This window comes from Rhea americana, unplaced genomic scaffold (genome assembly GCF_003343005.1).
Source record: "Rhea americana isolate MKP2758 unplaced genomic scaffold, rheAme1 scaffold_153, whole genome shotgun sequence".
Classification (NCBI taxonomy): Eukaryota; Metazoa; Chordata; class Aves; order Rheiformes; family Rheidae; genus Rhea; species Rhea americana.
The window spans coordinates 438,655-463,845 of record NW_028185628.1 but is presented as its reverse complement, the minus strand read 5'-3'; the positions used below and the strand labels follow the sequence as shown (position 1 = coordinate 463,845).

At 33.6% G+C, this 25,191-nt stretch overlaps 1 protein-coding gene across 3 annotated transcripts in view; it reads left to right on the top strand.

The window, feature by feature from the left end:
• KIAA0825 (KIAA0825 ortholog) overlaps nucleotides 1–25,191 on the top strand; it is a 248,946-nt gene that overhangs the window by 97,569 nt on the left and 126,186 nt on the right. For all 3 annotated transcript variants that reach the window (XM_085299732.1, XM_085299730.1, XM_085299731.1), the window contains 6 exons: nucleotides 1,083–1,196; nucleotides 7,733–7,872; nucleotides 16,377–16,568; nucleotides 18,495–18,728; nucleotides 19,793–20,201; nucleotides 23,996–24,152. In XM_085299732.1, the coding sequence (XP_085155858.1) occupies nucleotides 1,083–1,196; nucleotides 7,733–7,872; nucleotides 16,377–16,568; nucleotides 18,495–18,728; nucleotides 19,793–20,201; nucleotides 23,996–24,152 (1,246 nt within the window). The remainder of the gene's footprint in view (nucleotides 1–1,082; nucleotides 1,197–7,732; nucleotides 7,873–16,376; nucleotides 16,569–18,494; nucleotides 18,729–19,792; nucleotides 20,202–23,995; nucleotides 24,153–25,191) is intronic.

The following is a 25,191-nucleotide window of genomic DNA, read 5'->3' as shown; positions in this document are numbered from 1 at the left end:
GTTGGGCTTTAATGAGTCACTCCGGAAAGGAAGCACATATGCTATTAATGGGTTCTATGAAAATGGGATTAGTTATTTACCTTTATATAGCTTAGAACGTCACAACTGTGGTGCATAAAGAAACAAATATTAAGGGGAGTGAAGTTGTTAGGATGAAAAATTCACAACAAAATAACTTAACCTTCAGAAACAATCCTAATTCATTATAGTTAATTGAGGATGGACATAGGGACCATATCCTTCTGCTGGAATTGTACTTGGTGTAAATTAGAGTGAAAAGAAGAGAGGCTAGGGGACATCCATTTTTATCACGTTATTACATCCTTATGATTGCTATAGCATTATGACAAATATTAATACATTTATTATTCTTTATTGTTAAACAACAATTAGATTGATTAAATTATAATTTCTTAAGTTGTATATATAAATATATTATWATTAATTGAAACAATAATTATTTTTAATTATTATTTGTTTGGACCTGATTTTTGCCTCTTGCATCCTTCAGAAAAGAGAGGTACTGGAGAAGTGGCTTTAAACTAGCTTATCTGATTCTTCACCAATCCTTATATTTGACAACTGCAGACATTTCAACTGGTATTCTGTCCCTCACAAGCCAGTGAAAGAGGAAAATCTAGTTCAGATTTTTTTTTTTCCAGTTTAATCTAAAGTGTATGTGTCTTTGCATGCCTTTTCCTAAAGACAAACTGTTACCATTTTAAAAGATATTTTACTTTATGGTCAAAGTAATGATAATATGGCTGGATTATGTACAAAGAAAAAGACAATAGAAATGAGTGTTTGAAGAGTTACTTGCTTATTCAATGCATTGTTGGTCATAGTTTGAAAACTTGCTATATAAGAGCAAATAGGTGAAGAAAACTGCTTTAACTGTCCATTGACAGTGCTAGAAACTAAGCTGCAAAAAAGTGAAAGTAAGATATGAAATTATATTTTTAATACATTTGGTAATACCTTTGCAATTATGTGTACATACATTTAATACTAGTGATCTTAAGGCATTTTCAGTCTTTTGTTTAATTCAGAGGGTTTTTTTTGTTTGTTTTTTTTTCCTCCAGGACATTTATGAACAATTCTGGTGAATGTCTTTCTCATGACTTTTTGAAAGAAATCTTTAATCATCCATTACATTGGTTATCTTGCATACCATCATCCTGTTCTTCCTTATTTAAGTGAGTATTTAAAGTGGATTGTAAGAGAAGGACCTGATAATCAATATTATTGATCAAATACTGTTATGACACTTTGAAAACAGTGTGTCTGAATAAATGTCTAATTAATATTCTGATGAAACAACATAGAATCTTTAAGTTCATTGCAGATTCATCTAATTGTTACACTTTAAGCATCTATAAGAAAGGTCATGTTGAAAGCAGTGCACTATGTATTTTTTGCCAGTATATTCATTGTTTGATATTTGAATTATCTTCAAGGTTTTTTGCTTTAATTAAATACATAGCTCTTAACAATAATGTAGTTCAGCACAGGTGCAACTTTCAAAGAATTATAATTAAAGGGGAGAAAAAGAATGCAAGTCTTTATGATTGCTGATCCAAAAAAAAAGTTTGATGTATAAATAACTCATTGAAAATATGCATCTTGATCATAGCTGGCTTTTTCAGAGATTACTGCATGATTAGAGGCAAAAGCTTAATTTTTCTTTCTGTGTCACTGTATATAATGACAAGTTACATATGAGACATATGCTACCAGCTGTGCTGTCATTCCCTTTCTAATTTTGAACCTGAAGCACTCCCACACCAGTGTCGATCCTCTCCTAACCCTTTCACCTCCTCCTCTTCTCCARAAGTTATTTCCTGAGAGATTTTCACTTTTTGTTTTCATAAAAAGCTGGGTTTGTGAGTTTTGTTTTTGTGTTTTCTGAAAAAGTATTTGTATATTTAAGAGTAATACATTATCATACRAGTGTGACCTAACTGAGGACCAATGTGCTATGGATTTGTGACCTCTTACATTCATCATCCCTGTCACAATAATATATTGCCTTATGATTTTACCCCTTACTACACAAAACATCCTGTTGCCTTTTCACAGCCCTCACCTCAGCTTCTTGTCAGCAACACTGTTATCTCCTCCCCTAGTGCCACTGATAGCCCCTGAGCAAGAGGCAGTAGATACTGTGACCGAATCGTTTTTTTCTGTGCTGATTGACTAACTGAATTGCCAGATTTAATAACTCTTGAATTGAGACAACATCCTGTTCCCTGCTAGAGATAGTAATTTAAATTTTTCTAAAGCTTGGAGAATCCTGTGTTTGTGGTATCTTCACCTCTCAATCAAACTTCAATGAAATTTGTCAGTGGTTTTAAAAGGTGRGCATGGGTGGAGAGGAAGGGCAGAGAGGGAAGGACTGCACAATCGCTTAGAAAGGGATCTGCTCTATCTCTTAGGAARTTTACGCTTCATTAAGGACTCACTGTAGGGAAGACAAGAGTTCTGAGCTTTTTGATCCCCTCATTCAAGGGCAATACTCAAAACTTAAATTAGGCTGTGAATTATGACTTTTGGAAGATAACTTTCCTGAMAAGTACTCTCTACATAGAAGTATGTGAAGGAAATGCTGGTACCAATTCAGTCACTGGCTGAATACTCTTTTCTGRGGTGGAATTAAGATTTTATGGATGCTATTTAGACAGTTTTGTCTTGAATAAATACCACAAGCTATTCTAGTACTGTTTAGGACTGACATATTTTCACTGGATGGAAGGAAGATGAGAAAATATACATCTTCCTGACCACCAAAGTGGTGACTTAATTATCAGATTTATATGGGAGAAACATGGGGGGAAAAAAGCACATCCCAGAGGTAATACAGCTAGTGTGCCTGTGCAATGACATTCCATATATATATGYATATTATATATATATAAAGCCATCTGTATTGTCCTGGTGATAATGAGTGAATTACATTAATTAAATATTTAATATCCTCTTTTAACAACATAACATTTARCTGCTCAGAAAAATCAGTGAAAACCTGTTTATTAAATTAGTAATGTAACTTGGCACATATTCTGAGGTGTCACAATTTTGTTCTCAATATTTCACATTGTATTTGTGTTATGGAAGCTTTTTTTATTTCAAGTATTGCATTTAGAATATTAGAAAGAAAGGTTATTTTTAAGCATTGCAGAAAATTATTTCATCGGAGGATCCTACTTCTTTCTAGATCATCTTATGCTTTTACTTTCTAACTTAACAAAAATATGATTGTATTCACTGTCCRTAACAAAGTTGGAAGCCCATGCCATTGTAAAGGTCCTAGCTGAGGGTAACTAATTTCTAATTTAATTCTGAAGACCATAGCCCAGTGTAAGTGTAATTTTGTAATTTTACAAGCTCTGTTTAAGCTTGTAAATTTTCCTTGATATTTCAAGAGAAACTTTTGCTAGTCTCTGAAGTGATTTTGGTTACAAATTTATTTTGTAACCTGTTCTACTACATTATTTCTGRTGCCTGGATAAGACTACAGTCTGTTTTATCATTTGACTTAAACATCTCTGCCACTGGTATTTAAAATGAATGAGAGTTAATTTTTATTTGCCTTATAAAATGTTGGATTTATGATTTTATTTTTTATCTTGGATACAGGTAAATAGTTGCTCACTAAATAATTTATTAGTGAGTATAATATATGTTAATATTTGTTTAATGGTTACTTTGATTCATTCTTTGCTTTATTTGGGGTTTATAATGACACTTTCTGGAAATCAGAGTTCTGCTTTTTTTCTCCTGCTGTACAAAACTGAACATTTATGTGTGATATTTATATGTACTTCACCTTTTGTCACTTTTTATGAGGCTAGTCTTATTTTCACTAGTACTGAGCTACAAGGATGAGAGAACATATGCCTCTCCATATGCACGTTACAAAACTTCTCAGCGCATTTATTGGTGCTAGCTTCATGGCTGTAGGGAATATCTGCTATATTTTATTTTTCCTCTGAGTGAGTCACACCATTGTACATTTCAATTTGCAAGAGGCTTAAAGAGCCAAGAACTGGTGTATATTACAACATGATAAGTTCCCATCTGGTCAATGACAGACGAGTTTTATTTYGACTCAAATATTCTAAAAATGGCATTTATTTCTAAAGTCATTTCAGATATTATCCATCATAAATCTAATTGACCAAGTTTGTCCCTCTTATATTTTGAAGGCAGTGAATGACCTTATTAGACATAGGAACATGTAGAATTCAAGCAAGAAGATAAACACAATGGAACTGCTCACGTAATTTACCTAATTAGTGAAATGTTGAATTTACAAATGTTACAAAGACAAATGTTGAGTTTCGCCTCTTCCAGATCACTAAATCTATTGATATCAGTACTTGGTACCATTTTGAATTTAAAATTCAATTGCTCACAATTAAGTCCTGACAAACACTGGAGTTTATAGATTTTGAACAAATAGACTGTAGATATGAGCATATATCTTGAACATGTAGATTATAAAATAAAATCTATTAAGAATGTAAAGCATTAATATTTGAAGTTTGATTGCACTAAAGATTTTAAATATGTAAATGTTATTTTGACTGCAAGTTCTATCAAGATTTAAATGTATATGTGTATGTATTTTTTTATAAATATTTTTAGAATCTAGTATGTGCTCATACTCATAATGACATGAAAATGTCATTATTGAGACATACTACACTACCAGGAGTTACCAAAAAAGAGATACATGAGTTTTCCTGGCACTTACGTTGCTTATCCACTCATAGGTGTTTACCTCACTATTACAATGTCAAATGTCAAGGTGTGTAAACTCCTCCTTTACTAACAGACCAGTTATGGTCTTAACTGTGAAATTTTGGCATAAGACAGTGCTATAAAGGTGCTGATGGGAAAGGAAGTTGTGGAAGCTCGGTGTTCTKTGGTTGCCTCAAGGTTGCCCTACAGGACCTGTGGCGTACCATTTTTTGGTAACAGAAACGTGCAYGTGAAGGACTAAACTAGAGGAGTGTGTCAGGTGGCGGTTTCATTTCCAGGCACTGTAGGTTTATATTAGGCATACTACRTATATAGTAACCTTAATGGAATAGCAAGGTTTTGTGCAGTTGATTCTCGGTTGTGTGTGGTGGGTTTTTGTTCTTGTTTTTGCTTCTGCTTCTTCCTGCGTATGTACGAGCAGAGGCAGGTTGTGGCACGCTTGCCACAGTCAGATAGTCCTAGAAATGTGCAACTTAACAGAGAAGTTTCCTTCCGTTAGAATAACCACATGAACCCATTTTAGTTCTGTTCCAATGGCTGCATGTAAATGGCACATAAAGTTTATGTGCAGATGCATATAAATCCTTCTCTAGTCTGWCAGGAAAATGTATCTCCTGATGAAGGAGGCTTTAACTGATACTGAGGTGTTGTGTGCGCACTGGCAGATAAACTTTATGCCTGTATAGTTTATGCGCCAGTGCATATGTAGTTTTTATACTGATGCATGTAAAATTTATGTGCATAAAGTTTACATATGCAGTGCATAAACTTTCAATGTTAGCAACTATTGTTGCATAAACTTGTAGCCAAATGAATAAATATAATGGCTAAACATCAAGTGAAATTTAAGAACCCTCAAAATCTTATATAAAATTACTTTATGTGTCAGCTGGTAATGAAGAATTAGGCATTCAAGGAAAAATCCACAACCCAATTTTGAAACACCCTTACAGAAAATGTTGCAAGAAAAATAAAGTAATAAATACAACATCCGTAAAAACATTCCTTTGCAAAATTTCACATCAGCCAAACGTTTAATTTTGGGGGGAAAGTATGTTTTCATGTATCACTTTAGCAAGCTTTAGAACACATCATTAACTTAGGGCATCACTGCTATAACCTTCTATAACAAAATCAGTAGTTGACACTTGGGGGGAAAAATGTTTGTATATTCAAACACARATAACTTTCAGTTTCAGTCAGAGATTTGACTTTATAAATTGCTATTTGTAAACTTTTGTATAAAGAAGTCTGCTTTTCAAGACAAGCTAAAAATCACTTTTCATTGATTCTTTTATTGATTAAGGAGTTACTTGGCTATGGTGCCATTTTTCCATTCCAGCAGGCAAACTCAAAAGTAGGGACCTTTAGAAAAGGCTTAAAATTTCCTCTATTCTACAGAAAAAATACTGAATATTTCCCAGAAGTAATACCTGCAGAATGAAAGTCAAATTGCAAGAGATTCTGGTCCTTTATTTTATTCCCAAAGCAATGCCAGAATTTTTATTTTCTCCTGAGTGGCAACAGAAGGAAGAGCAATGCAACGCCATTTAAGCGGGGGTATTTCTTTAATTCTTCCCTGCTCCCTCTCAAAGATGCAATATGGAAGTGTTAATAATGTGAGTGAAAGATAACTTGTCATCATTTGGCCTTGGGGAAAATTGTAGTGGAAAAATCATTCCCTATCATAGGGGGAAATTTCTCCATCTCTCTTTGCTGGATCCTTGCAGACAGAGTCTAAAGACCTGGTTTTTGAAGTCCATTTGATTAGACAGTGAGGATGAGGAAGATTTCCGCCCCCCCCCCCACACACACACACACTACTTTGATATGGGACTGATTCCCCTCTGTGTTAGTGGGCTGGGAAAAACATACATTAACATCACTGCAGCTTGCAGATCGTCTGCTCAACAAGCACAGAAGCAGTAAGGACCTTGCAGAGGGGCATGCGGTAGGAGCAGGGTACTGTGGGGGGGACAGGGGAGCTCACAGTCTCCACTTTGCCTTCAGCAGCAGAATTACCACATGCAGTTCCCTGCAAAGAGGGAACTCTACACCCTTTTTRGTCCCAAGGGTTGTTAAAGAAATGGGTAGAGGCATATGGGAAAGCAAATATGCAATGAGAGGAGCAGCTGGGTCAGATGTGGAGCTTTTCAGATGTACTRTTTCCTCAGGGGCAGAAGAGCAGCAAAGAGGGGCAGGGATGGGAACTTCAATCCTAAAGAGGCTTTTTACTGAGCTCACAAAATATTTTGTAAAATTGAAATAAAAAATCATTATCACTTTGATTATTCCAGTTTGAGTCCTGCTGCTGGTGTTGGATAATTGGCTGAGCTCAGAGGAAGCCCTGGAACATTTGTGTTTGGAAACCTAACATTTTGCAAAACAGAAGCAGATACCAAAGAACAAACTATTTCCTTAGAAACCAATGAGTTCATACCATGCTTTCTCATGTCTCTCTGCAGGCAAAGCAGTGTCCCAGTGAATCTAGTATTTCAGGTGGATTTTTCAGGACATGTGAGAATTGTTCAACCTTATGCACTTCTTGCAGCCTCTCTGAGAATTCTCCCTGTTCAGTTATCAGCTTCATATACTTCATCCAGGATATTTCAAAACTCTTACTAAATAATTAATGTAACRGAGAACTAAAAAATAGTATCCTCAAATTTATTCAGGCACAGAAACCCCTTTTTGCCYCATAGAATAACATGGCGAATAAGATGCGAGGTTACTTTGCATCAGTTATAACTTTGGCAGACTACCAAATGTTAATTTGCTTTTAGCTAGTTGAGATTAAATGTAATCCCTTCCCGGAGCTGCCTTAAAGTAAGCAAGCATGAAAGCATTTTCAGAGTAATCTGTGAGGAATTGACATTTAGAGGAGTTAACATTACATCTGCACTTTAAGGATATTAATTTCATAGATAAATTAACTACATTATTTGTTCTTTATCTTACGTTTTAAAAGGACTACATCAGTCAGAGAAATGGCAGCTCAGGGTCAGCTGAAACTGCTCTTATCCCAACCATACTGCAATTTGAACTTGCTTTTGGAAACATTGCTACGTCACGATTGTCTCCTACTGAAAATTTTACTGAGGAGTTCAAGTAAGTATTTATACTGTTTATTCTTGTAAGGATATCAGTGRGAAACATAAATTCTTTTTTAACTACTTAAATATTGAGAGAAGTCTGTCAGCAATTATTAGGTATCAGTAACCATTCAGYTAGCAGTAGAACAGTTCTTGAATAGGAAAAAGGAAAGAAAAAATCTATCACTTTTTAATGAGAAAATTTGGCCATCAGTCTGTAAAACAGACAACTATTTAATAAAATAGTCTGCTCCCATAAAGCAAAACAGTCTAAATGAATTTGAACTTAATAGAGCTTTGATACTACAACATCTTGAAAATAGAATATTAATTCACACTAAAAATCTAGTAGATCAATTTCAAAATTGTTTGAACGCTGAAAAGTTTCAGATTTTCCTTAAGTTATTTACATGTTTGTTGCTGGAGATCAAGTACATTTATGTACTTCCTCACATTAATACTCCTAAGAGTAATGTCATTATGAAAGAAGAACAAATAAAAGAATGATTCTGCAACGTTCTCATTTTATTCTGCTCACCTTGTGTTTGAAACAACGAACTTTATTGTCGCATCTTTCCTTTTAATAACTTTCAAGTGAAGTGACTGGATTGTTGAAAAATTAATGGTGTAATCACCCCTTTGACATAATTTTTAGCAATATTGAATGGGAATCTCTGTTTCTGTCTGTCTTAGGAAAGGAATCTTCACTATCYGAACAAACTATTAGGTCCACATAGTATTAAATAATTTAATTCTGACATTTTAAAGTGGCCTAACATTTACCAGGGTACAGCATCGCTTCAGCTTCTGTCATGCATCTTATTGAGAGCTGCACTGCATTCATTCACTTATTCAAAGACTTGTCATCTTTTACAAAGACTGACAAATGTTTGATCAGGATCATATTCTTACCCTTGTGTTATCCAGTATTGAATTTTACTGGCTGCTTAAATTATCACAAGAATGAAGTGATGGAATGTATTAATCTATTGACTGGTCAACCTCTTGAGCTTCAGGGAGATGCATGCTACTTTGAGTTAGAAATTATGCTCTTTACAGAGATGGTATTAATGTAGCTAAATATTGATATGAATAAACTTTACATAAAGTTGAAACTTCCAATGATTTGTCTTTTAGATTATTTTTGATGATATTAATTAGCTAATGGTAAAATAATTGTATTCTTTACATAATTTGGTAGAAAATAAAACTTTTTATAAAAAGTATATGGATCAATAAAATACATTTATCAAACACCATTGCCTATATGCAACTTTACTTGCGCTAAATAAGAGTAATTATCAAAAATATTTTAGCTTATGGGGGTAGTACAAGAAAAGTTGCTCTAATAAGCTATACTTAGTAGTAGCAATGASAGTTTGGGGTTCTTTTGTTCATCAGGATAAAACAGTTCCAGTAATTCAGAATCCTGTATTTGTCAACAGTAAAATTTTTGTAATGTGTAAAATCCTGTGTAAAAACATAAGTTCACTGTAGGTTTTGAGTGATTTTCCCTACTGATAACAAAACTGGCTTAGTATTTAACTAGATGATAAGCATTTTTTAAACATGAAAAGCCTTTTTACATTTTTTTTTTTTTTTAATTTTACAAGCAGTTCTTTTCTTCCTTTCAAAATAATGCCAGCAGGCCTAAATTCTTTTTAAAAGGATGCTTATGTGCAGATTTTTTAAGTTAGTGATTGTGATTATTTGTATTGTGGCAAAACTTTGGGATGCTTATAGTTGGTATCACACAAACACATTTAATTTTATTGCGCTCTGGTTTTCATATGATCATGGTTCTCATATGGTCTCATGGTGAATGTTGGAAACACGGAATTTTTTCCATCATGGTAGGGAGTGCTGTTGGAATTGACAAAGCTGTCTCAGTAGAAAGAACATTTTGAGGACTGCATATACACATGATTTGTTAGAGGTAAATCCTATCCTATCATATATGTGTATCATATATGAAGCTATTAAAACTCCATGTCTGTAAATATAAGCTATCCTTTAAAAAACATCTATTTTTTATTCTCATGGTTGTGAAGGAAAACTAAAGAAAAGAATCATCTAAGAGTAGATTTACTACCAATTTAACTGAATTTGCATTTGAAATTAAGACCAAAAAAAGCCCTTTAAGGGATACCATGGAACTTGAAATATCTTTAATAGCAGTGCACTGAAGGAATAGATAGTAATGGTGAAGATGAAGACTAATCATGAACTTGCCATGAGTTTAGTAAGGCTAGTTCTATAGCATATATTTATGAAACAAAAGGGKTTTTTTTAATCATTTCATTATTTTTCTATGACATACAGATTTAGTTTACAAACATTTTAAGTTGTTAATAGTAGGAAAAGTAAGGAAAGTAATTGAAGTAAATACTGGTAGTTTGACGAGAATGGGCATAAAAAAAAAACATTATAAAATTAAAGTTAGCCAGGATAAAACATCACAAATGCTTAAGTCTGTCTTTCCAATTTAGGAGCAGAAAAGTCATAAAGCTTAAAGGACAAACTTTGGACATATCTCTCATCTCAAAGTTTTTATCTAAGTCTGCAAAGGGAGRTGACAAGATTTGGACTTTTGTCAATTTATGTGCAATATGATGAATTAAATGTGCAGAAAAAGTAAAATCCTCCTCAAATATAAAGTTATTAGAGCAAACATATAAAAAGTTATAAAATAGGTGAACCAAAACTGAACCACTTATTTGTCTCAAGTAAGTAAAGCAACTGGGGAAAAAAACACTATTTTTTAAAAAAGTTGKAAAACTTACCAGACTTCTGTAACTTAAACTAGAAGTCTAGATAACCTAAGTTTATTGAATTACAGTTATAGTGTAATAAATGCCCTGAGCTGTTTTCTATACATCCAGCATTTATTAATTTACTTCTAAGACGCATTTCAGAGAAGGATCTGCAGAACTTTGTTTTGCCTCTTTGGGGAGAAATAATGAAGATAGTTAATATTTTGTTAACTTTCTGACAAAATAAACAGTTTGGCATTTTTGGGGGGGGGACACTTACCAGAAGCACTTTATCACCCAGGAACATGAAACAGAAATGCATTATTCTGACAAGCAACAAATAATAGAGGAATAAAGAAAAGTGTCCTTGCATAATATGAGTTACTGAATCCAGCAGATGTTGATTTAGAAAGAGGAAGTGTGAAAAAGAATTTCTGCCAGACTTGCTCTAAGTGCACAACCTGCCAGCAGAGCAATCTATGGCTTATTTGAGAGTCTTTTTTTTTTTTTTTTTTTTTCCCAGGAACTATTCTTCATGTAATAAAGCAAAAACTAGTAGCTGTACTGAACTTGGTACTGAACACAGGATCAGTACCAAGGGGAACCTATTCACTCAGCGTCCACCTCACCGTTTTCGAATAGTAGATTAAAAAAAAAAAAAAAAAAAAGTCATTGAGAAATCATGAACAAGGTGCATCCAAGGCCTTCAATCAGTCCTTAGTCCTCAGTCATACTTTACTTTAATAAGAGGTGATAACACCAGATTCATTGTGGATAATAGAAAATGAAATGAAGCCCCTTTAAAGAATTCTTACTTATTACAATGAACACAAGAGACTCRAGTTGTTGCATTTAACTTAGTTTTCTACATTCTTTAAAAGCAAATACTGTCATGTGGAAGTATACTGGAAGAAAACTGTTTTTACAGCAGGGCACAGCCTTTGGCAGTTTAACTGAATGTTTTTGGCTTGTACAGTGCATATCTGAGAGACTAAAGGAAAAGGCTATYATATAGCCTGTATAGTTGCACCTGGATGATAGCCTAGTCTTTGCTAAAACGTTGAAACAGGAACTGATACTGACATTTGCTAGTGTTCTGTGATAAGTTAAAGGCTGCCAATATGAAATTGAACCCAAAGAAAAGTGAGTTGTTTTTAAAAGTACACACACAGTCAGGGAAGGGAATTTCCATTAAGAAGGAAAAATCAGGCAGTACAGTACCAGCCAACTCCCTAGACACTAATAGATATGAAGAATTTTCTAAGACTGCACTTCTGCAAACTAATTTCTGCCAAGAGAAACAACTTGGTAATATTGTGTGGAAAGAAAGGAAATTTTTTTGTCCACCTCAGTTCAGTGCCTCTTGTGAGCAGCTCTTTACCTGCCATAGCATCTTAAGGTAAATGGCACTGATTTTCTGTAACTTGTAACATAAGACTACAAGGTGGTAACTTTACGAGCTGGCCTTGCTTGTGACTCGGGCAGAACTTTTAGTGACAGTAGTGAGTTATTACAGAAGAACATGTACATTCTCTAATTAAATTATTGTCTCATAAATAACTTCTGTCATGGGTTAAACGTGTAAAGCAATCTTAAAACTTTTGTTTAAGGTATTTGAAGCTAATTATTGTTGTGCTTCCTTGTATTTGCTCCTTGGATTCAGGAATCCTGAGACAGCTGCACGGCTGAAAAAAGTGCTAGTCCTATTGGTTCAGGCAGACAGTTTTGGGGAAATGTGGCCATGTAGATTTTTTGTTGAGACAAAGCTTGGCTGTTCATCTGCAGCACAGTCCTCATTTGAAGATTCAAGAATTAATTTCCTGGAGGAATTTACATGCTCATGAAGARATGGCACTCTTCTCTAGCTGTTTTTGGATCATCCAGTATGAGGCTAAATATATGCTTGTGAGAATAGAATCTAGAACACCTGAAAGTTTTCCTAGCTTCTTCATTAAATCAAACTATATAATGATAGCCGAACATCATAAGATTAGAAGATGATTTTGAAGGCAGTTTCTCCGCTAAATACCAGTATGACCAAAAGTTTTGTGGATACTGTACTTTTGTGACCAATATGGTAAAATGGTAGAAGGGTTTASTGAAATGTTGTAGTTCTAGCTGGAAGAACAATGGCAAAGGAACCTTAATCAGATATCCTATTCCAGTAACGAGCTAAAGAAAAGAGTAAGCAGTTTTARTGGAATTTTTGAAGATTAAATAGGCATTTCCAGTTGGATTGTAAATGAGCCTTCACAAAAAAAAATCACATACTTCTGTTGATAAAATGTGAAGATAGTCTCTGACAAGTTATAAGATATGATCMTATGGACATTTTTTTCAAAATAAAGATCTAGGCAGTTCTGTTAGGAACCTTTTCATACAGGAGAGCTGTAAACTGAATATGCTTTAAGAAGGTGACCTGTTCAGTATCAATCCCAGTAAGAGGAGTAATACAAAGAACATAATGTGGCCATAGGCCTCAATTCAGTGTTGTCCTATCAAATTTTGGCTATCAGAATGCCAGGATTTCAGCATATTACCCATTAAAAGCAAAGCTGGAGGGATTATGATAGTGATGATTTTTCTATTTGACCCAGGTAGACATATTTCACAGAAGCAATTAACTTAGGGATTCATTAATGGAAGCTTCTTCCCAGATGGTTGAGAAGAAATTGTTCAGGGAGGAAAAACATTCTAAAGGAGGTTGAATGAGTGTGAAATTGTTTTGGATTAGCAGTGTGTATACAGAGTACTAGTTTGCTAAAATACTAATAATTAAGGTCAAATGGCCTTAAAGTTTGTTGCATATTTTCTTCTGTCTTGTATTAAGTTTTTTATTTGTCACAAGTTTAGGATTCAGTGGATTCCTCGGTGGCAGCAAACATGGGATTTGAATTTTACTACATTGAAATGGGTGAGATTAAGATCTGCAGTTCATTCAAGTTCAAAGTAATATATCTTAAATTCCATTTTGGAATACAAAACTGAAATAATAGACTTTCTGCCAAAATGAAGGCATTTTCAAAGTTACAGTAGATTCTAGCTGTCAAGGCTGCCTGGAGACTGATTGCAGTGGAGAGGTGTTTCTCTATGGGAGAAAAGTAAAATGGTCTACCAGAACTGTAATAGAAAAGGAATAGGAGAAAAAGCCAAGGACAGAAGAAGCACTGAGAACATAGCCCAAAGAAGCAAGCAGCTTGGAGTTCTTATTGAAAGAGGTTTGATCCTATAAACAATGAAAATGCATCCTTTTTGCATTCTTTATATTCTCATTGGCTGCTGTTATTTAAGCTACCAAGAAAACAGAAGTTTTGAGTTTTTTTTGCAAATAACTGAACTGTATCAGAATACAGAGCATCAGAATAAGATGCATGACAAGCTGAAGCAGTGTTGTACCCCTGACAGAAATAACTTGTTCCATCATCAGTTTCTTTTCTTAACTGAAATAACCTGTTAAAATTTGAATTTTTACTACCTCTCTTGGTCAAAAAAGACAGCATAACTGTTTATAGCTTGCCTGTGTTTTAATGATTCTCGGGGGGGGGGGCGGGGGGAGGGAAGAAGTCTAGAGTCAATAATACAAGATTCTCTAAGTTTAATAAGATACATTTCATGATTAATCTTGTAGCAGATAAGAGCTGGATCAGTGTTGATAATATCAGCAAGTTACTGGCACATATTTCTATCAATAGAAAAGAAATATGGATAAATTATGCTGCCTCTTTAAAGAGGCATTTTTAATATATAGTACCATCTGAAGAGATTACCTGCATTATTTTGACCTAGGAAAATTGTTTCATCATGACCGGGTAAAGCATTTGATTAATTGCAAAATTTTCAAAGTATCTGATTTTCTTATAAAGATACTTAATAATAATATGTATTACAACGTCCTTTCTGCATACAGAGCGTTATGGTCTAAGGGAATAACAATCAGCAAATTTTCTTTACCAGTTACCTAAGATACTTATATATCCATATTTATAGAAGTACTACTAAAGTGAAAAAGAAGCATATGCTTTGAGCTACCTTTTAGAGTTTTAGCTTCATAGATTAACTTTTGTTATACAAACGTGAGAGAAATACATAGTGGGAAGCATCAGTGGGCAATAAGTATCATGCCTGTCATATAAATACTGTTCTTATGTGACGATTAACAAGAAGTCTGTATTGGAATTCGTGCTAAGATGAATATTTAATGTTATGACAGGTAAGCTAATAAATGTTAAAAGAAAAAAATTTAACGGAAGAAAAATCTACATATCTTTCTGTAGACTCCTAATTCAAAATATTTAACCAACTATACTGATCAACTAGCTAAACTTTTAAACTATCATTATCATGCCAGATTCATCAGAGAGAAAAGTCGAAGGTGTTACATATCAACTTGAGCTTTGAAGGGTGCTTATCCTTACGATAAGGACAAAATTTACTCCAGGGTGAAACAGGAAAAAAATGATTAAAGCACGTATTTGTTGTTTTTTTTAGCCTCAGAATGTGTTTTAGTAATAACTACACTTCTTGATTCCCAGAGAACTTCGCTTAAAAGCAAAATATTTGTATAGTCCATATGCTAGCTATGAGAAAATATATGTACAATCCCCTCCAGAATGCTTTTATACGTACATCTTTCTGTTTATCTGAAGTTATTTGAAAGGGGAAAGTTATTAGTAAGGATATTAATAAATTATGACTGAACCATGCTCTGTGACACTATCATAAAGGAAAAATTATCATAAAGGAAAATTAGGCTTTATTTCAAGTCATAGACACCATTGGACAATGACAGATTTGAAGGCCAGATGAACCACTAGAAATAAGCAGTCTAGAAGTTTGGGAGCGCTGTTTTTCTCGTACGCAGGTTGCTAAAGGTATGGGCAGCCAAAGTGGCAGAAAATAATGACATTTCAAGCAGAATTGTATCTAATTCAGTATTCTAAAAACTTTCATTTTTTAAAAAAACTAGAAATTTAAATGGGAAAGTGTTCTACTTGTTCTGTCTCTAGTCATTTGTTATGATCATTAACATCAAAAGTATATTCCAGAAATATACAGGAAGTGGAGGTCTTTGACATTAGCCAAAGTCAAAGCCATTGAGTTGCTTTGGTTCAAAGACAGGTTTAAATACATCATTACACTTTGACTGAGAGAATATTTTATAATGATAATGGAAAACATTTGGAAATATGTTATGTAAGCAAATATTAATCATGTTTACCAAAATCATTAGTTATCTTTAAAAACGTAAGTGGCTGTAGCTTACCAGGGCTTAGATTTTATTTTGGGCAACTGGTTTCTCTATTTCTTCTTATAACGGCAAACAAAAAAATCCAACTTATTTTCAGGAGTGTGCAGTACTTTATTTGGTTTTATACACCCAAATTAATTTCCATTATTTCGTGTTACTAATTGATAAGAGGAGTTAAGCATGTGATAACTTTTTGACTGTGATTCTAGAGAAATACTAGTTTCTTCTGATTAATATTTAATAAATAATCAAATTCAAATTATATACTGAATGTATTTTGAATGAAAATAGGCATATTCCATAGTTTGCAAACATACTTGAGGACCTTTTGAATGGCTATATATAATTTAGGAAGACAGTCAAGTGTCACTGTGCAGATCAGATTTCAGTATCTGTAAGTATTATTGTTCTTTGAAATACTATTCAGATAGTTTTCAGTTTGTTTCGGTTAATACTGTCTATTACTATGACTTGAATTACTTGAAAATTACGATAACCATGATTTTGCTTATTTTCAAGGAAATGAAGTGTTGAATTGTGATGAACAAAGTTCTTTCTTAGAACAGAAAACAAATAACAAAGACCCTACTGTCATTGAAGCAATCTTTACAGTATTGTCTTACTGTATTTTATCACCCAAATCACTTGGCATTGCTTTTGAGACCTACATGGAACAGGAGCATCTGTGGGATTGCTTATGTACTATGACAGGTATTTATTTTATTAACACACATTTTAAATCTGATGTTAAACCTCATTATTCTTCAGACTGGTACTGCATATTATTTTTACTTCAATAAGTTAGCCGAAATGATAGTATGTTACTTCAAAATTGTTATAACTGAAGTGTTTAGAGCAATCAGAACACTATAGGCATGGTGTAATTCTGAAGAATAAAGTAGAATTTATAGGGCAGTGTGGTAGACCAGGAGTCTGATTTCCTTAAGTGTCTTACTAGCAGGCTTCCAGCAGATAATTTCTATAACTCATGCATGCATGCAGGTTCTTGGTTTTGGCCGTTAAGAGCTCCAAACCTTTGCCACTGGTTTAATGTGGGAAATGATTGAAAGAGAGTGGGGGGGGGGAAAGGAAAGACTCCTACTGAGGGAGAAATAATCTGATGGATTTACAGACTCTGCTGCCATGAGGCAGGCAGACTCTTAATTTTCCAAGGAGAACGGAGAGCTCCCCTCATGATTATAGTAAATAATACTGCCCTTCAAAGAAAAGCGGAATTCAACCTGAAAAGGGAGATGAGACTTGGATGAATGATCCAAAATATGGGCAAGCTCAAGAGAAGAGAAAGGAAGAAAAATAGGAGGAAGTAAGAAGGATAACAGGAGTGTGAAGATCACAAAGGAGAAATGAATGATGGTAAAAATGTTCACATATTCATTAAAGGAAAAAAAAGTGATTACAAAGAGTAGATATCACAGCAAAAGAAGAAGAAAAATACAGAAATATTTTATAGAAAGCTCAAGAAAAAAATACACATAGTAGTATAAAACTTGGACCAATACAGACAAAAGTTAGTATGAAAGACCTTAGTGGGAAAACTGTTGAAAAATATCTTTGTCCTGCCTGACAACTGCTGCTCTATTGCTTTTCTTTTTTGAGGTTCATTAAAAATTCCCAATTGTTCTGAAGAACAATTCTTCTCAGAAATATACTATGTTCTACAGTTGCCTTTCCTTTAAGCTATTAAGGCCTCCTTCATAAAGTTGCCCTATCCTACTCTTTTTTTTTTTCCCCATTCATTCTAAACATCTTGCAAAAAACCAGTGTCTTTGTGCTTACTGATGGTGTATTTAAGTTCACCACTCAGATGAGCAACTGTGATTTATAGGAGTAAAAGATGAGAAGGAAAAATATTCTAAAAGTAAGAGCTATTGTTTAGTTGTTGTGATAGAAGAGTGCTTCAGTCTCTGTAATCATTTGATAGCATGAGCTTAACTTCTAGTGGAATTCTGTAAAACTACATTCTGCATGGCTTTGGGGCTACACCATATCCCTTCTTTCTGGAGAAAATAGTCAATTCTTTGTGATTTTAAGAATGCGTAGAAGATTGATACTTTTTCTAATGTCAGTAGCTGCATTTAAAATGCTCTATTTTCTACATGCAATCTCTCTGATAACAAGCTATGCTTCTGTTGATGACGTTTTTATGCATTTTTGTTGCCAAAATATCCTTTTCCCTTTGTTGTTCTCTAATAAAACAGATTGTTTAGCTAACAAATACAACTTTATTAGTACTGTCACAGACAAGGAGGTAAAGATAGATATATCTACTTGCCTCATTAAAGTCTAACAAATAATAAATGTACTCCAAATAAAAAGGAAGACATCATTCAGATTAAGTTACATTTTGAGAAATACATTGTGTGGAGAAATAAGGAAGAAGGAAATAAATGAAAATATCACTTTTTCCAGTACTATATTAAACTATATATGCTACATGATTTTTCTTTGTAATATTTCTTTGGTTTGTAACAGAGCAACACTTATGAGTAAGTTGTTATGAATCATGATGTTGTCACTTTTCTTTCCATAAGGGTTCTAAAACACATCTTTCTGAAACAGGTGTACACAGATGTCTATACACTTACTGAATATTTAATACTTTTTTTTCTTCTGAAGTTTCCAGTTGTGGTGACTCAGAGCCAGAGGTTATCAGATACTTGAAGATGACTTTGATTAATTCAGTCAAGGGTATAGTGAAGCAGATAATTTCTCTGATGCATTCATGGGAGGCAACAGAAAACTATGGAACATATCAGCACAAGCAAATAGTTCCTGAAAGTTTATTGAAAACAGTTCCAAAGGAATGGAATTATACACCTCGGGAAATGAAGAGAAAAGAATCTGGAAAATGTAGGTGAAATTTATACTGTTATATAAACTTGCCATAAGAACTTGTTACATATTTACTGAGTTCATATCAAAATTGGACAGGTAGGATTCCTGATTTTTACAATTTGACAATAAATAAAGTTATTTCCAAACTTTTTTTAAGTTTTAATACATTTCCAGCATTACAGTTCAATACCTCTTTTTTGAGGTTTGCAACCTTGCACACACAACCAAATATTTTTAAAATATCAGTATATTTTAAATGTTTTTACCATCTGGCTGTAGTATGAGATTCAAAACAGAGTAAATAATGCCTATATAGATATGCAGGGTTGACCGAAATGATACAAATTTATTCATCTTAACTTTACAACAAAACTTTTTTTTTTTTTTTTTTTTTTTTTTTTAGGCCAGTTCAGAATGCAAGTGGGATGGGCCAGGATTTTTTTTTAATCTACACTTGACTCTGTATTGTAGACCACATTTTGTTCAGTTTTTCATTTTAGATATGTCTCATTTTTTATACAATATACTTTCATAGTTACTTTTATAGTTACTTTTAATATCTGGAATAGTTAGAAAACTTATGTACAGAGTGTCCATCCTTCTTATATGAAAGCCTATAAGCTGAAGTTTTGTAGGTTTGAAAATAGGATTCTAAATGTATTCATACTTTTTGGTTTTTCTTATCAATCCCTTTCTAAGAAATTTAGTACAATACTCTATGCTTGAAGTTTAAAAAAACATCTTTACCATTTTATTACAAGCTACTCAGAATACCTGGCTGTTACCTGCTTCATTTATTCTGTAATAACTGTACACAACAGGGCTAATTGTTAACAGAATCACAGTGTGAATTCTAAATTTTCTAGTTCTCTATTTTCAGTTCATGTTATTGTTGGGATCTTGGGGGATTCATATGGAGGAAGAAAATACAAGTCTAGCTACAGTGTTGAGTACTTAAGCTTAATACCCTTTTTTGGTACAAAAGCAAGTTAGAAATTATCATGCAACATTCAGAAACATGCTGTGATGAAACTAGAATGTTAATGTTAATCATATCTTCTTTTCTTTCTTTTTTTAAGGCTTCACAAGGCTTGCAGCTCAGGCAGTATCTATTGTAATCAGCAAGTTACCTACAGTGATTGCATGTTTGCCTCCCCCAATTAAGTACTTCTTTTTTCTGGCTGAGAGAAAAATGTCAAGAAACTTTGCTGAATTGAAGAAAGCTGGTCTGCTTGTCTGGAACTTGATTGTAATTATATGTCGGATATTTGAGGATGGAAATACTGCAGAACTTTTAACAGGTGCAACGCTTGACAGATGGAGCAAAGAAAAACTCAGTTTAGTTCGTGTGTGCTTAGAAAGTATTATGGGAAAACAGAAAAGTGGTCCTAAACAAGTGACCCAGAAGGTTATACAGAGCATTGAACAACAAAGACCAAACTGGATTGAAAGCCAGTTGCTGAAAGCAAGAAAATTGAGCACAGACTGGTAAGAATTTGGTATTTTTAAACTGCTGTTATTTGCTCTTTATTTTACTGGATTACTGATGTGCTTATGGCTATTGTTTGATTTTTTTAAAAAAAAATTTAGATGGATAGTGAGCTTACATTAAATGAAATGGATTTGTTCTTAATATTGATGCTACTATATTTTTGCAACATAATTGTGTGGTTAAAAAAGTAAATGACATGGGAGCAGTCTATTCACAGACTTAGAGAGTTCAGATTTTCATGATGATCTGTAAATGCAGACAATTTACTTGGTATATCTTTTAGTATGGGAACAGGTGTACTGACTAGGAGGCACCGTAATATATTTATAAATGAATTTTGCTATGGTGATTAAATTAAGGGGAAATATAAAAGCCTTTCCATGTTCGTTTGTGATTAAAAAGTAAGCATACTTCATTTTAAAACAACAAACCCTGAGGGCAAGTATCAAAACAGGACAGGGAAAGTACCCTGCTGTGTCTTTGTGAGAAATATCAACCTTCGTGCATATTTGACATCCAGCTATAATGTTTTTTCAAGGAGTTGTATGTATGTTAATGTATTCATAGTCCCTGTCTTTTATTGTGAATTTGTATACCATACATATATTTCTATAAAAATACTACTTCTTTCTAATATTAAATTTGTTGGAGCTATGTGACTTAATTAAACTGACTACTGAAAGTAAGATTCATGAATATTCTTGAAGGTCACTGTCATTAATATCCTGACAGTAACTGTCTATATAAATAAACAAYATAGTGGTTCTAGATATGAGTCACTGATATCAACAAACAGACTTTCATGTAGTGCTTTAAGGTATAGTATCATGCTCCCATGAGTAGCCAGTTAACAGGAGTGGTAATAGCATCACGCAAATGCTCATTGACATTGACCTTTGTAATCTTTACGTTTCAATTTAATACTAATTTACAAGCTCTAATCCAGTGATTAAAAGATTGAAGCCAGATGCTAGTCATTGAAACAGTCATAGGAAAAAAAAATTCTGATGTGTAGATTGATACTTAACAGAATAATGCTGTAGTATGGTTTGTAATGTTACTGAGTGGAGAATAGTTATTTTTAAATAAAGAAATGCAGTGTAAGACAAATACTGAGATAAACTCTAAAAACTAAAACTCTGGTATTTGTACTTCTGCTGAAGTTGAGGATTTGAATTTTAATATACTACCCAATTCTATTTTTAACATATATCAAAAATGCTTTAATACATTTTCTATATCAGCTATCAGACTGTGTGAAATGACTATTTTTCATCCATAACTGGACTACRATGTAAGAATATTTTCTCTGTGTGTGCAGTGCCAACCAAAGTAAGAACTTCTTTTGTTGACAGGGTGTCCTAATTTTAAGTCTAAGGAACATAAGAATACATTGTTTATTCCACAGATATCTATCTAYACTAGATATCCAAATATCATCAGTCAATTCCTGAAAAATAGTTAATAGTTAATAGCTAAGATATACAATGTAGAGATAAAATATTGTTATAAAGAGAAATTATAAAACTAATATAGCAAAGCTGTGAAATGTATGTATCAGTTAAACTAGAAAATGGTTCAYATAATCACTAAACTAAAAGCAGATCTTTCAAAAAAAGACTTTTGATGTTTACGTACTTTGTTTGAAATAGCAATAGTTGTTTGAAAATCTTCAGTAAATCAGTGTAAAATTACTTTGTGTAGCCTTTCCAAAAATAGAAGATTTTGCAGGTAAAGGTATTCATGTTCATACATGCAGTATGTATGTAAGAAAACAAACCCCATAAAATGCCAAAATTTGTGTGTGATATATATGGATATATTACACATGCAGATGTTGTGGAAAACATCTTTGAAGTGCACCAGACTTTTAAAAACAAGTCTTGAATGTTTTCCTGTTAAATTATTGTTATCAAGACCGCTAACTACATAAAATGTCCAACTAGAATGCAGGTTCCATTTGTGGCATACACAAATTCTACTTTGTCTTTAGGGAAATATTTTTACGTCCTTCCCCCCCCCCCCCCATCAAAAGCAAAAGGTTTAGAAAGTGGTAGTTGTGTACATTGCCTGTCCTGGGTACTGCCTGAAAGAATTACCGTTCATTAAAATAACCTTCGCTTTATAGTAACACTGGAGCTGTATAAACAGTCCAGTTAGATTCGGAAGAACACACAGCCCCCCAAAAAATGTCTGTCTTTGCAAAGTAATTTGTCGTGTTGAAGATTATTGTTTTTCATTGTGGTGACCCTGACTTGGCTGGCTGGGTGCATATACAGATTAAGATGAATGCAGTTATTCCTTGGCTGAGGTCTGCCTCTTTCAGGGCACATTCTTCCTAATGACATGATTGATAGGCAGTCCCAAATCCAGAGRGGAACTCATTAATCATAGCAGTGACTGAATCCAATCATCTGCTTCACCTGCACAGTGACGGACAGGAAAGGATACAGTTTGGGTGCTGACACTGATACACCACTTTGTCACAGGTCCTCAACTTTCTCAATGTCAACCTCTAAGAAGTTTGAGAAATTCAGTTCGTATCTCTATGTGGTACTGAAAGATCAGCCTCAAACGTGCTTTAATTCTAAAGATCAATTTCTTTTGAAGCTTTTTGTAAAATATCCCATAATAACATAGTATCATTTACTTCCATTCAGCAAAGAACAAAATTATAGTTTAGATTTTGAAACTATTTGCTCTGTAGGAAGTTCTGAAGCTGCATGTGGAAGCAATATCAGCCTTAATGTCCAGCAGCTGTGTAGCATTTAAGTGAGCTTTCAGGTCAAGAGCAACTTTCAGCAGAACTAATTTTGTAATCATGGCATGTTTTCAACAGTAAGCTGCAACTTACAACTGACTGCACCAAAGTACTACTTTTGAGACCTGTAAAATCTTGTTTTTCATTACGAATACTTATTTTGTAGATTTTAAATTAATCTAATAATGATTATAGAAGACATAATTTGTTGATCTTTCAAGCTGCTATGTATCTATGTCTAGATGCCAACCTGTATCAATCCTGTAATGTTCGAGAAGAAATAATTTCAGTACTTTTTCTTGATTCTTTATCAATCTATACTACTAAGCTAGTATAGAGTTTGTGACTTAAATTGTATGCAGGGAGAGTAGTATAAGAGTGGTCAGAGTTTTGAGTGTACATTTTTCAAGGCATTTGCGCCTATCAGCTTCAGATTTTTTGTAGCAGTTAGACACCAGTACTTCTTGGAAAGAAAGCACGGAAAAGTACAGAGCTGCAAGGCAAAAAGTGCAACAAGTGGCTAATGTGTACCTTTGAAATGTTACCACCGTACCAGTGGGGAAAAAAAGCTTTCAGTTTAATATTCTAACCTATACTTAGGGTAATGGCTACCTTTCTGACATGTTAATTGGTCTTTAATATGTTCAGTGACAGGCAAAGAAAAGTGTACAAAAGATCTAATGCTATTCCAAGTAGTAAAGACACTTCTCCAATGCAGAAGAAAATAAAAAATATTTGCTTGTTGTTTGTCTTTAGAGTAAGGCATGTTTTGTTTTCATTTTTCAGATTTTAAAATAATTAAAATTGGTATAATACGAGCATCTTATTTATGTAAGAACCTTAACATGCATTTAATTATTTAACATGCCATTTTATTATATATTTAAATAAAGGCTTCAGAGATGTACAGCAAGATTTGTTTTGTGTAAGCCAAGTATTTACGAATATTATTACATATAGTTTTAGCTGACATTATATTTTGATTTTTAGAAATACAACTTAAATATTTGTATCTTTTCTATATTCTAGTGCCTCGGTTGCAGTAGAAGGTGCGATGTTAGAGGGAGGAGGTTTTGCACTTGAATTCACTGAGCAGAAAATAAACATGATGGTCCTGGATATCTGCCACAAACCAGGTGGCAGCGAGTACCTGAGGCAAATTTATCACATCATCCAGCTCAATGAGGTAGGGAAACGGCCTTTTTACCGAGCAATTAGGTGTGTACTGGCCTGAGGCAGCGTCTGCTGGCAGCTAAGGGTTAGTCAAGGAGGTGATAATGCTTCTTAAAGTCAATATGAAATCCAATATTGTATTGTAATAGAATCTATTCAGTTTAGGCTTTTCTGCATTTGTACAGAAACAATGTAGATTTTATTTATATACTTAAAGAGTAGTATGGCTCATAAACTTACTTCGGATTTATATCGTAGACCACGGATACATTTTAGGAGTTTGAAAAACTGTGGAGAAAAAAATCAGCAAGCTATTGAGAATCTGACTGTTACCAGAAATAAAATTAAATGGGGTAAATCAATTCCCCTGATTTAAAAAACAAACAAACAAACCCTATGGCTGTACTGAGAAAGTAAATGCATCCACATGAAAACCTTATTTAATCTAGGTAACTCTGCTCAGCTAAAATGCTTTCAAAATTATAGTAAACAAATTCAGATTTGTTTGCTGCACATGGAATTTGGGCAAAGTAAAATAATTATCTCATTATTTCTAAGCCTCTACTAAATTGCCCTAAATTACCAAAGCTATTCTTATAGTATACACTGAAATAAACATAGATTTGCTTAAATTGTGTGATAATACAGATCTACACAGCTTAATTAAGAAAGTTCTGTTTATTAGCTTTGATTACTAAATTGCTATTCCTTGAGTGCATAAGCAGGTGCTGTTAAGATTATTGCAAGTGTACAAAGTGTCGGTAATAAAATGCAAATATAGGCATAGGCCAAGATTTTTTTTTTTTTTTTAATTGATAGCAAAAGCTAATTAGGCAGCTATGTCTATATGCAGGCGGTGAAGAGCAGCTCAGTACTGGCAGTGTGCTTCTGAAAATCAAATCAACTCTTTAGTTCCCTAAGTATAGGCTTAAGAGCAACTTTTATCCATCTGTATTTGGAAGTTTTTGAAGCAATGTAAGCACGTATGCAGAGATGGCAACCTAATATTAATAGAACACAGAATCTTTTCAAGTTTTATCTCAAATAATTAA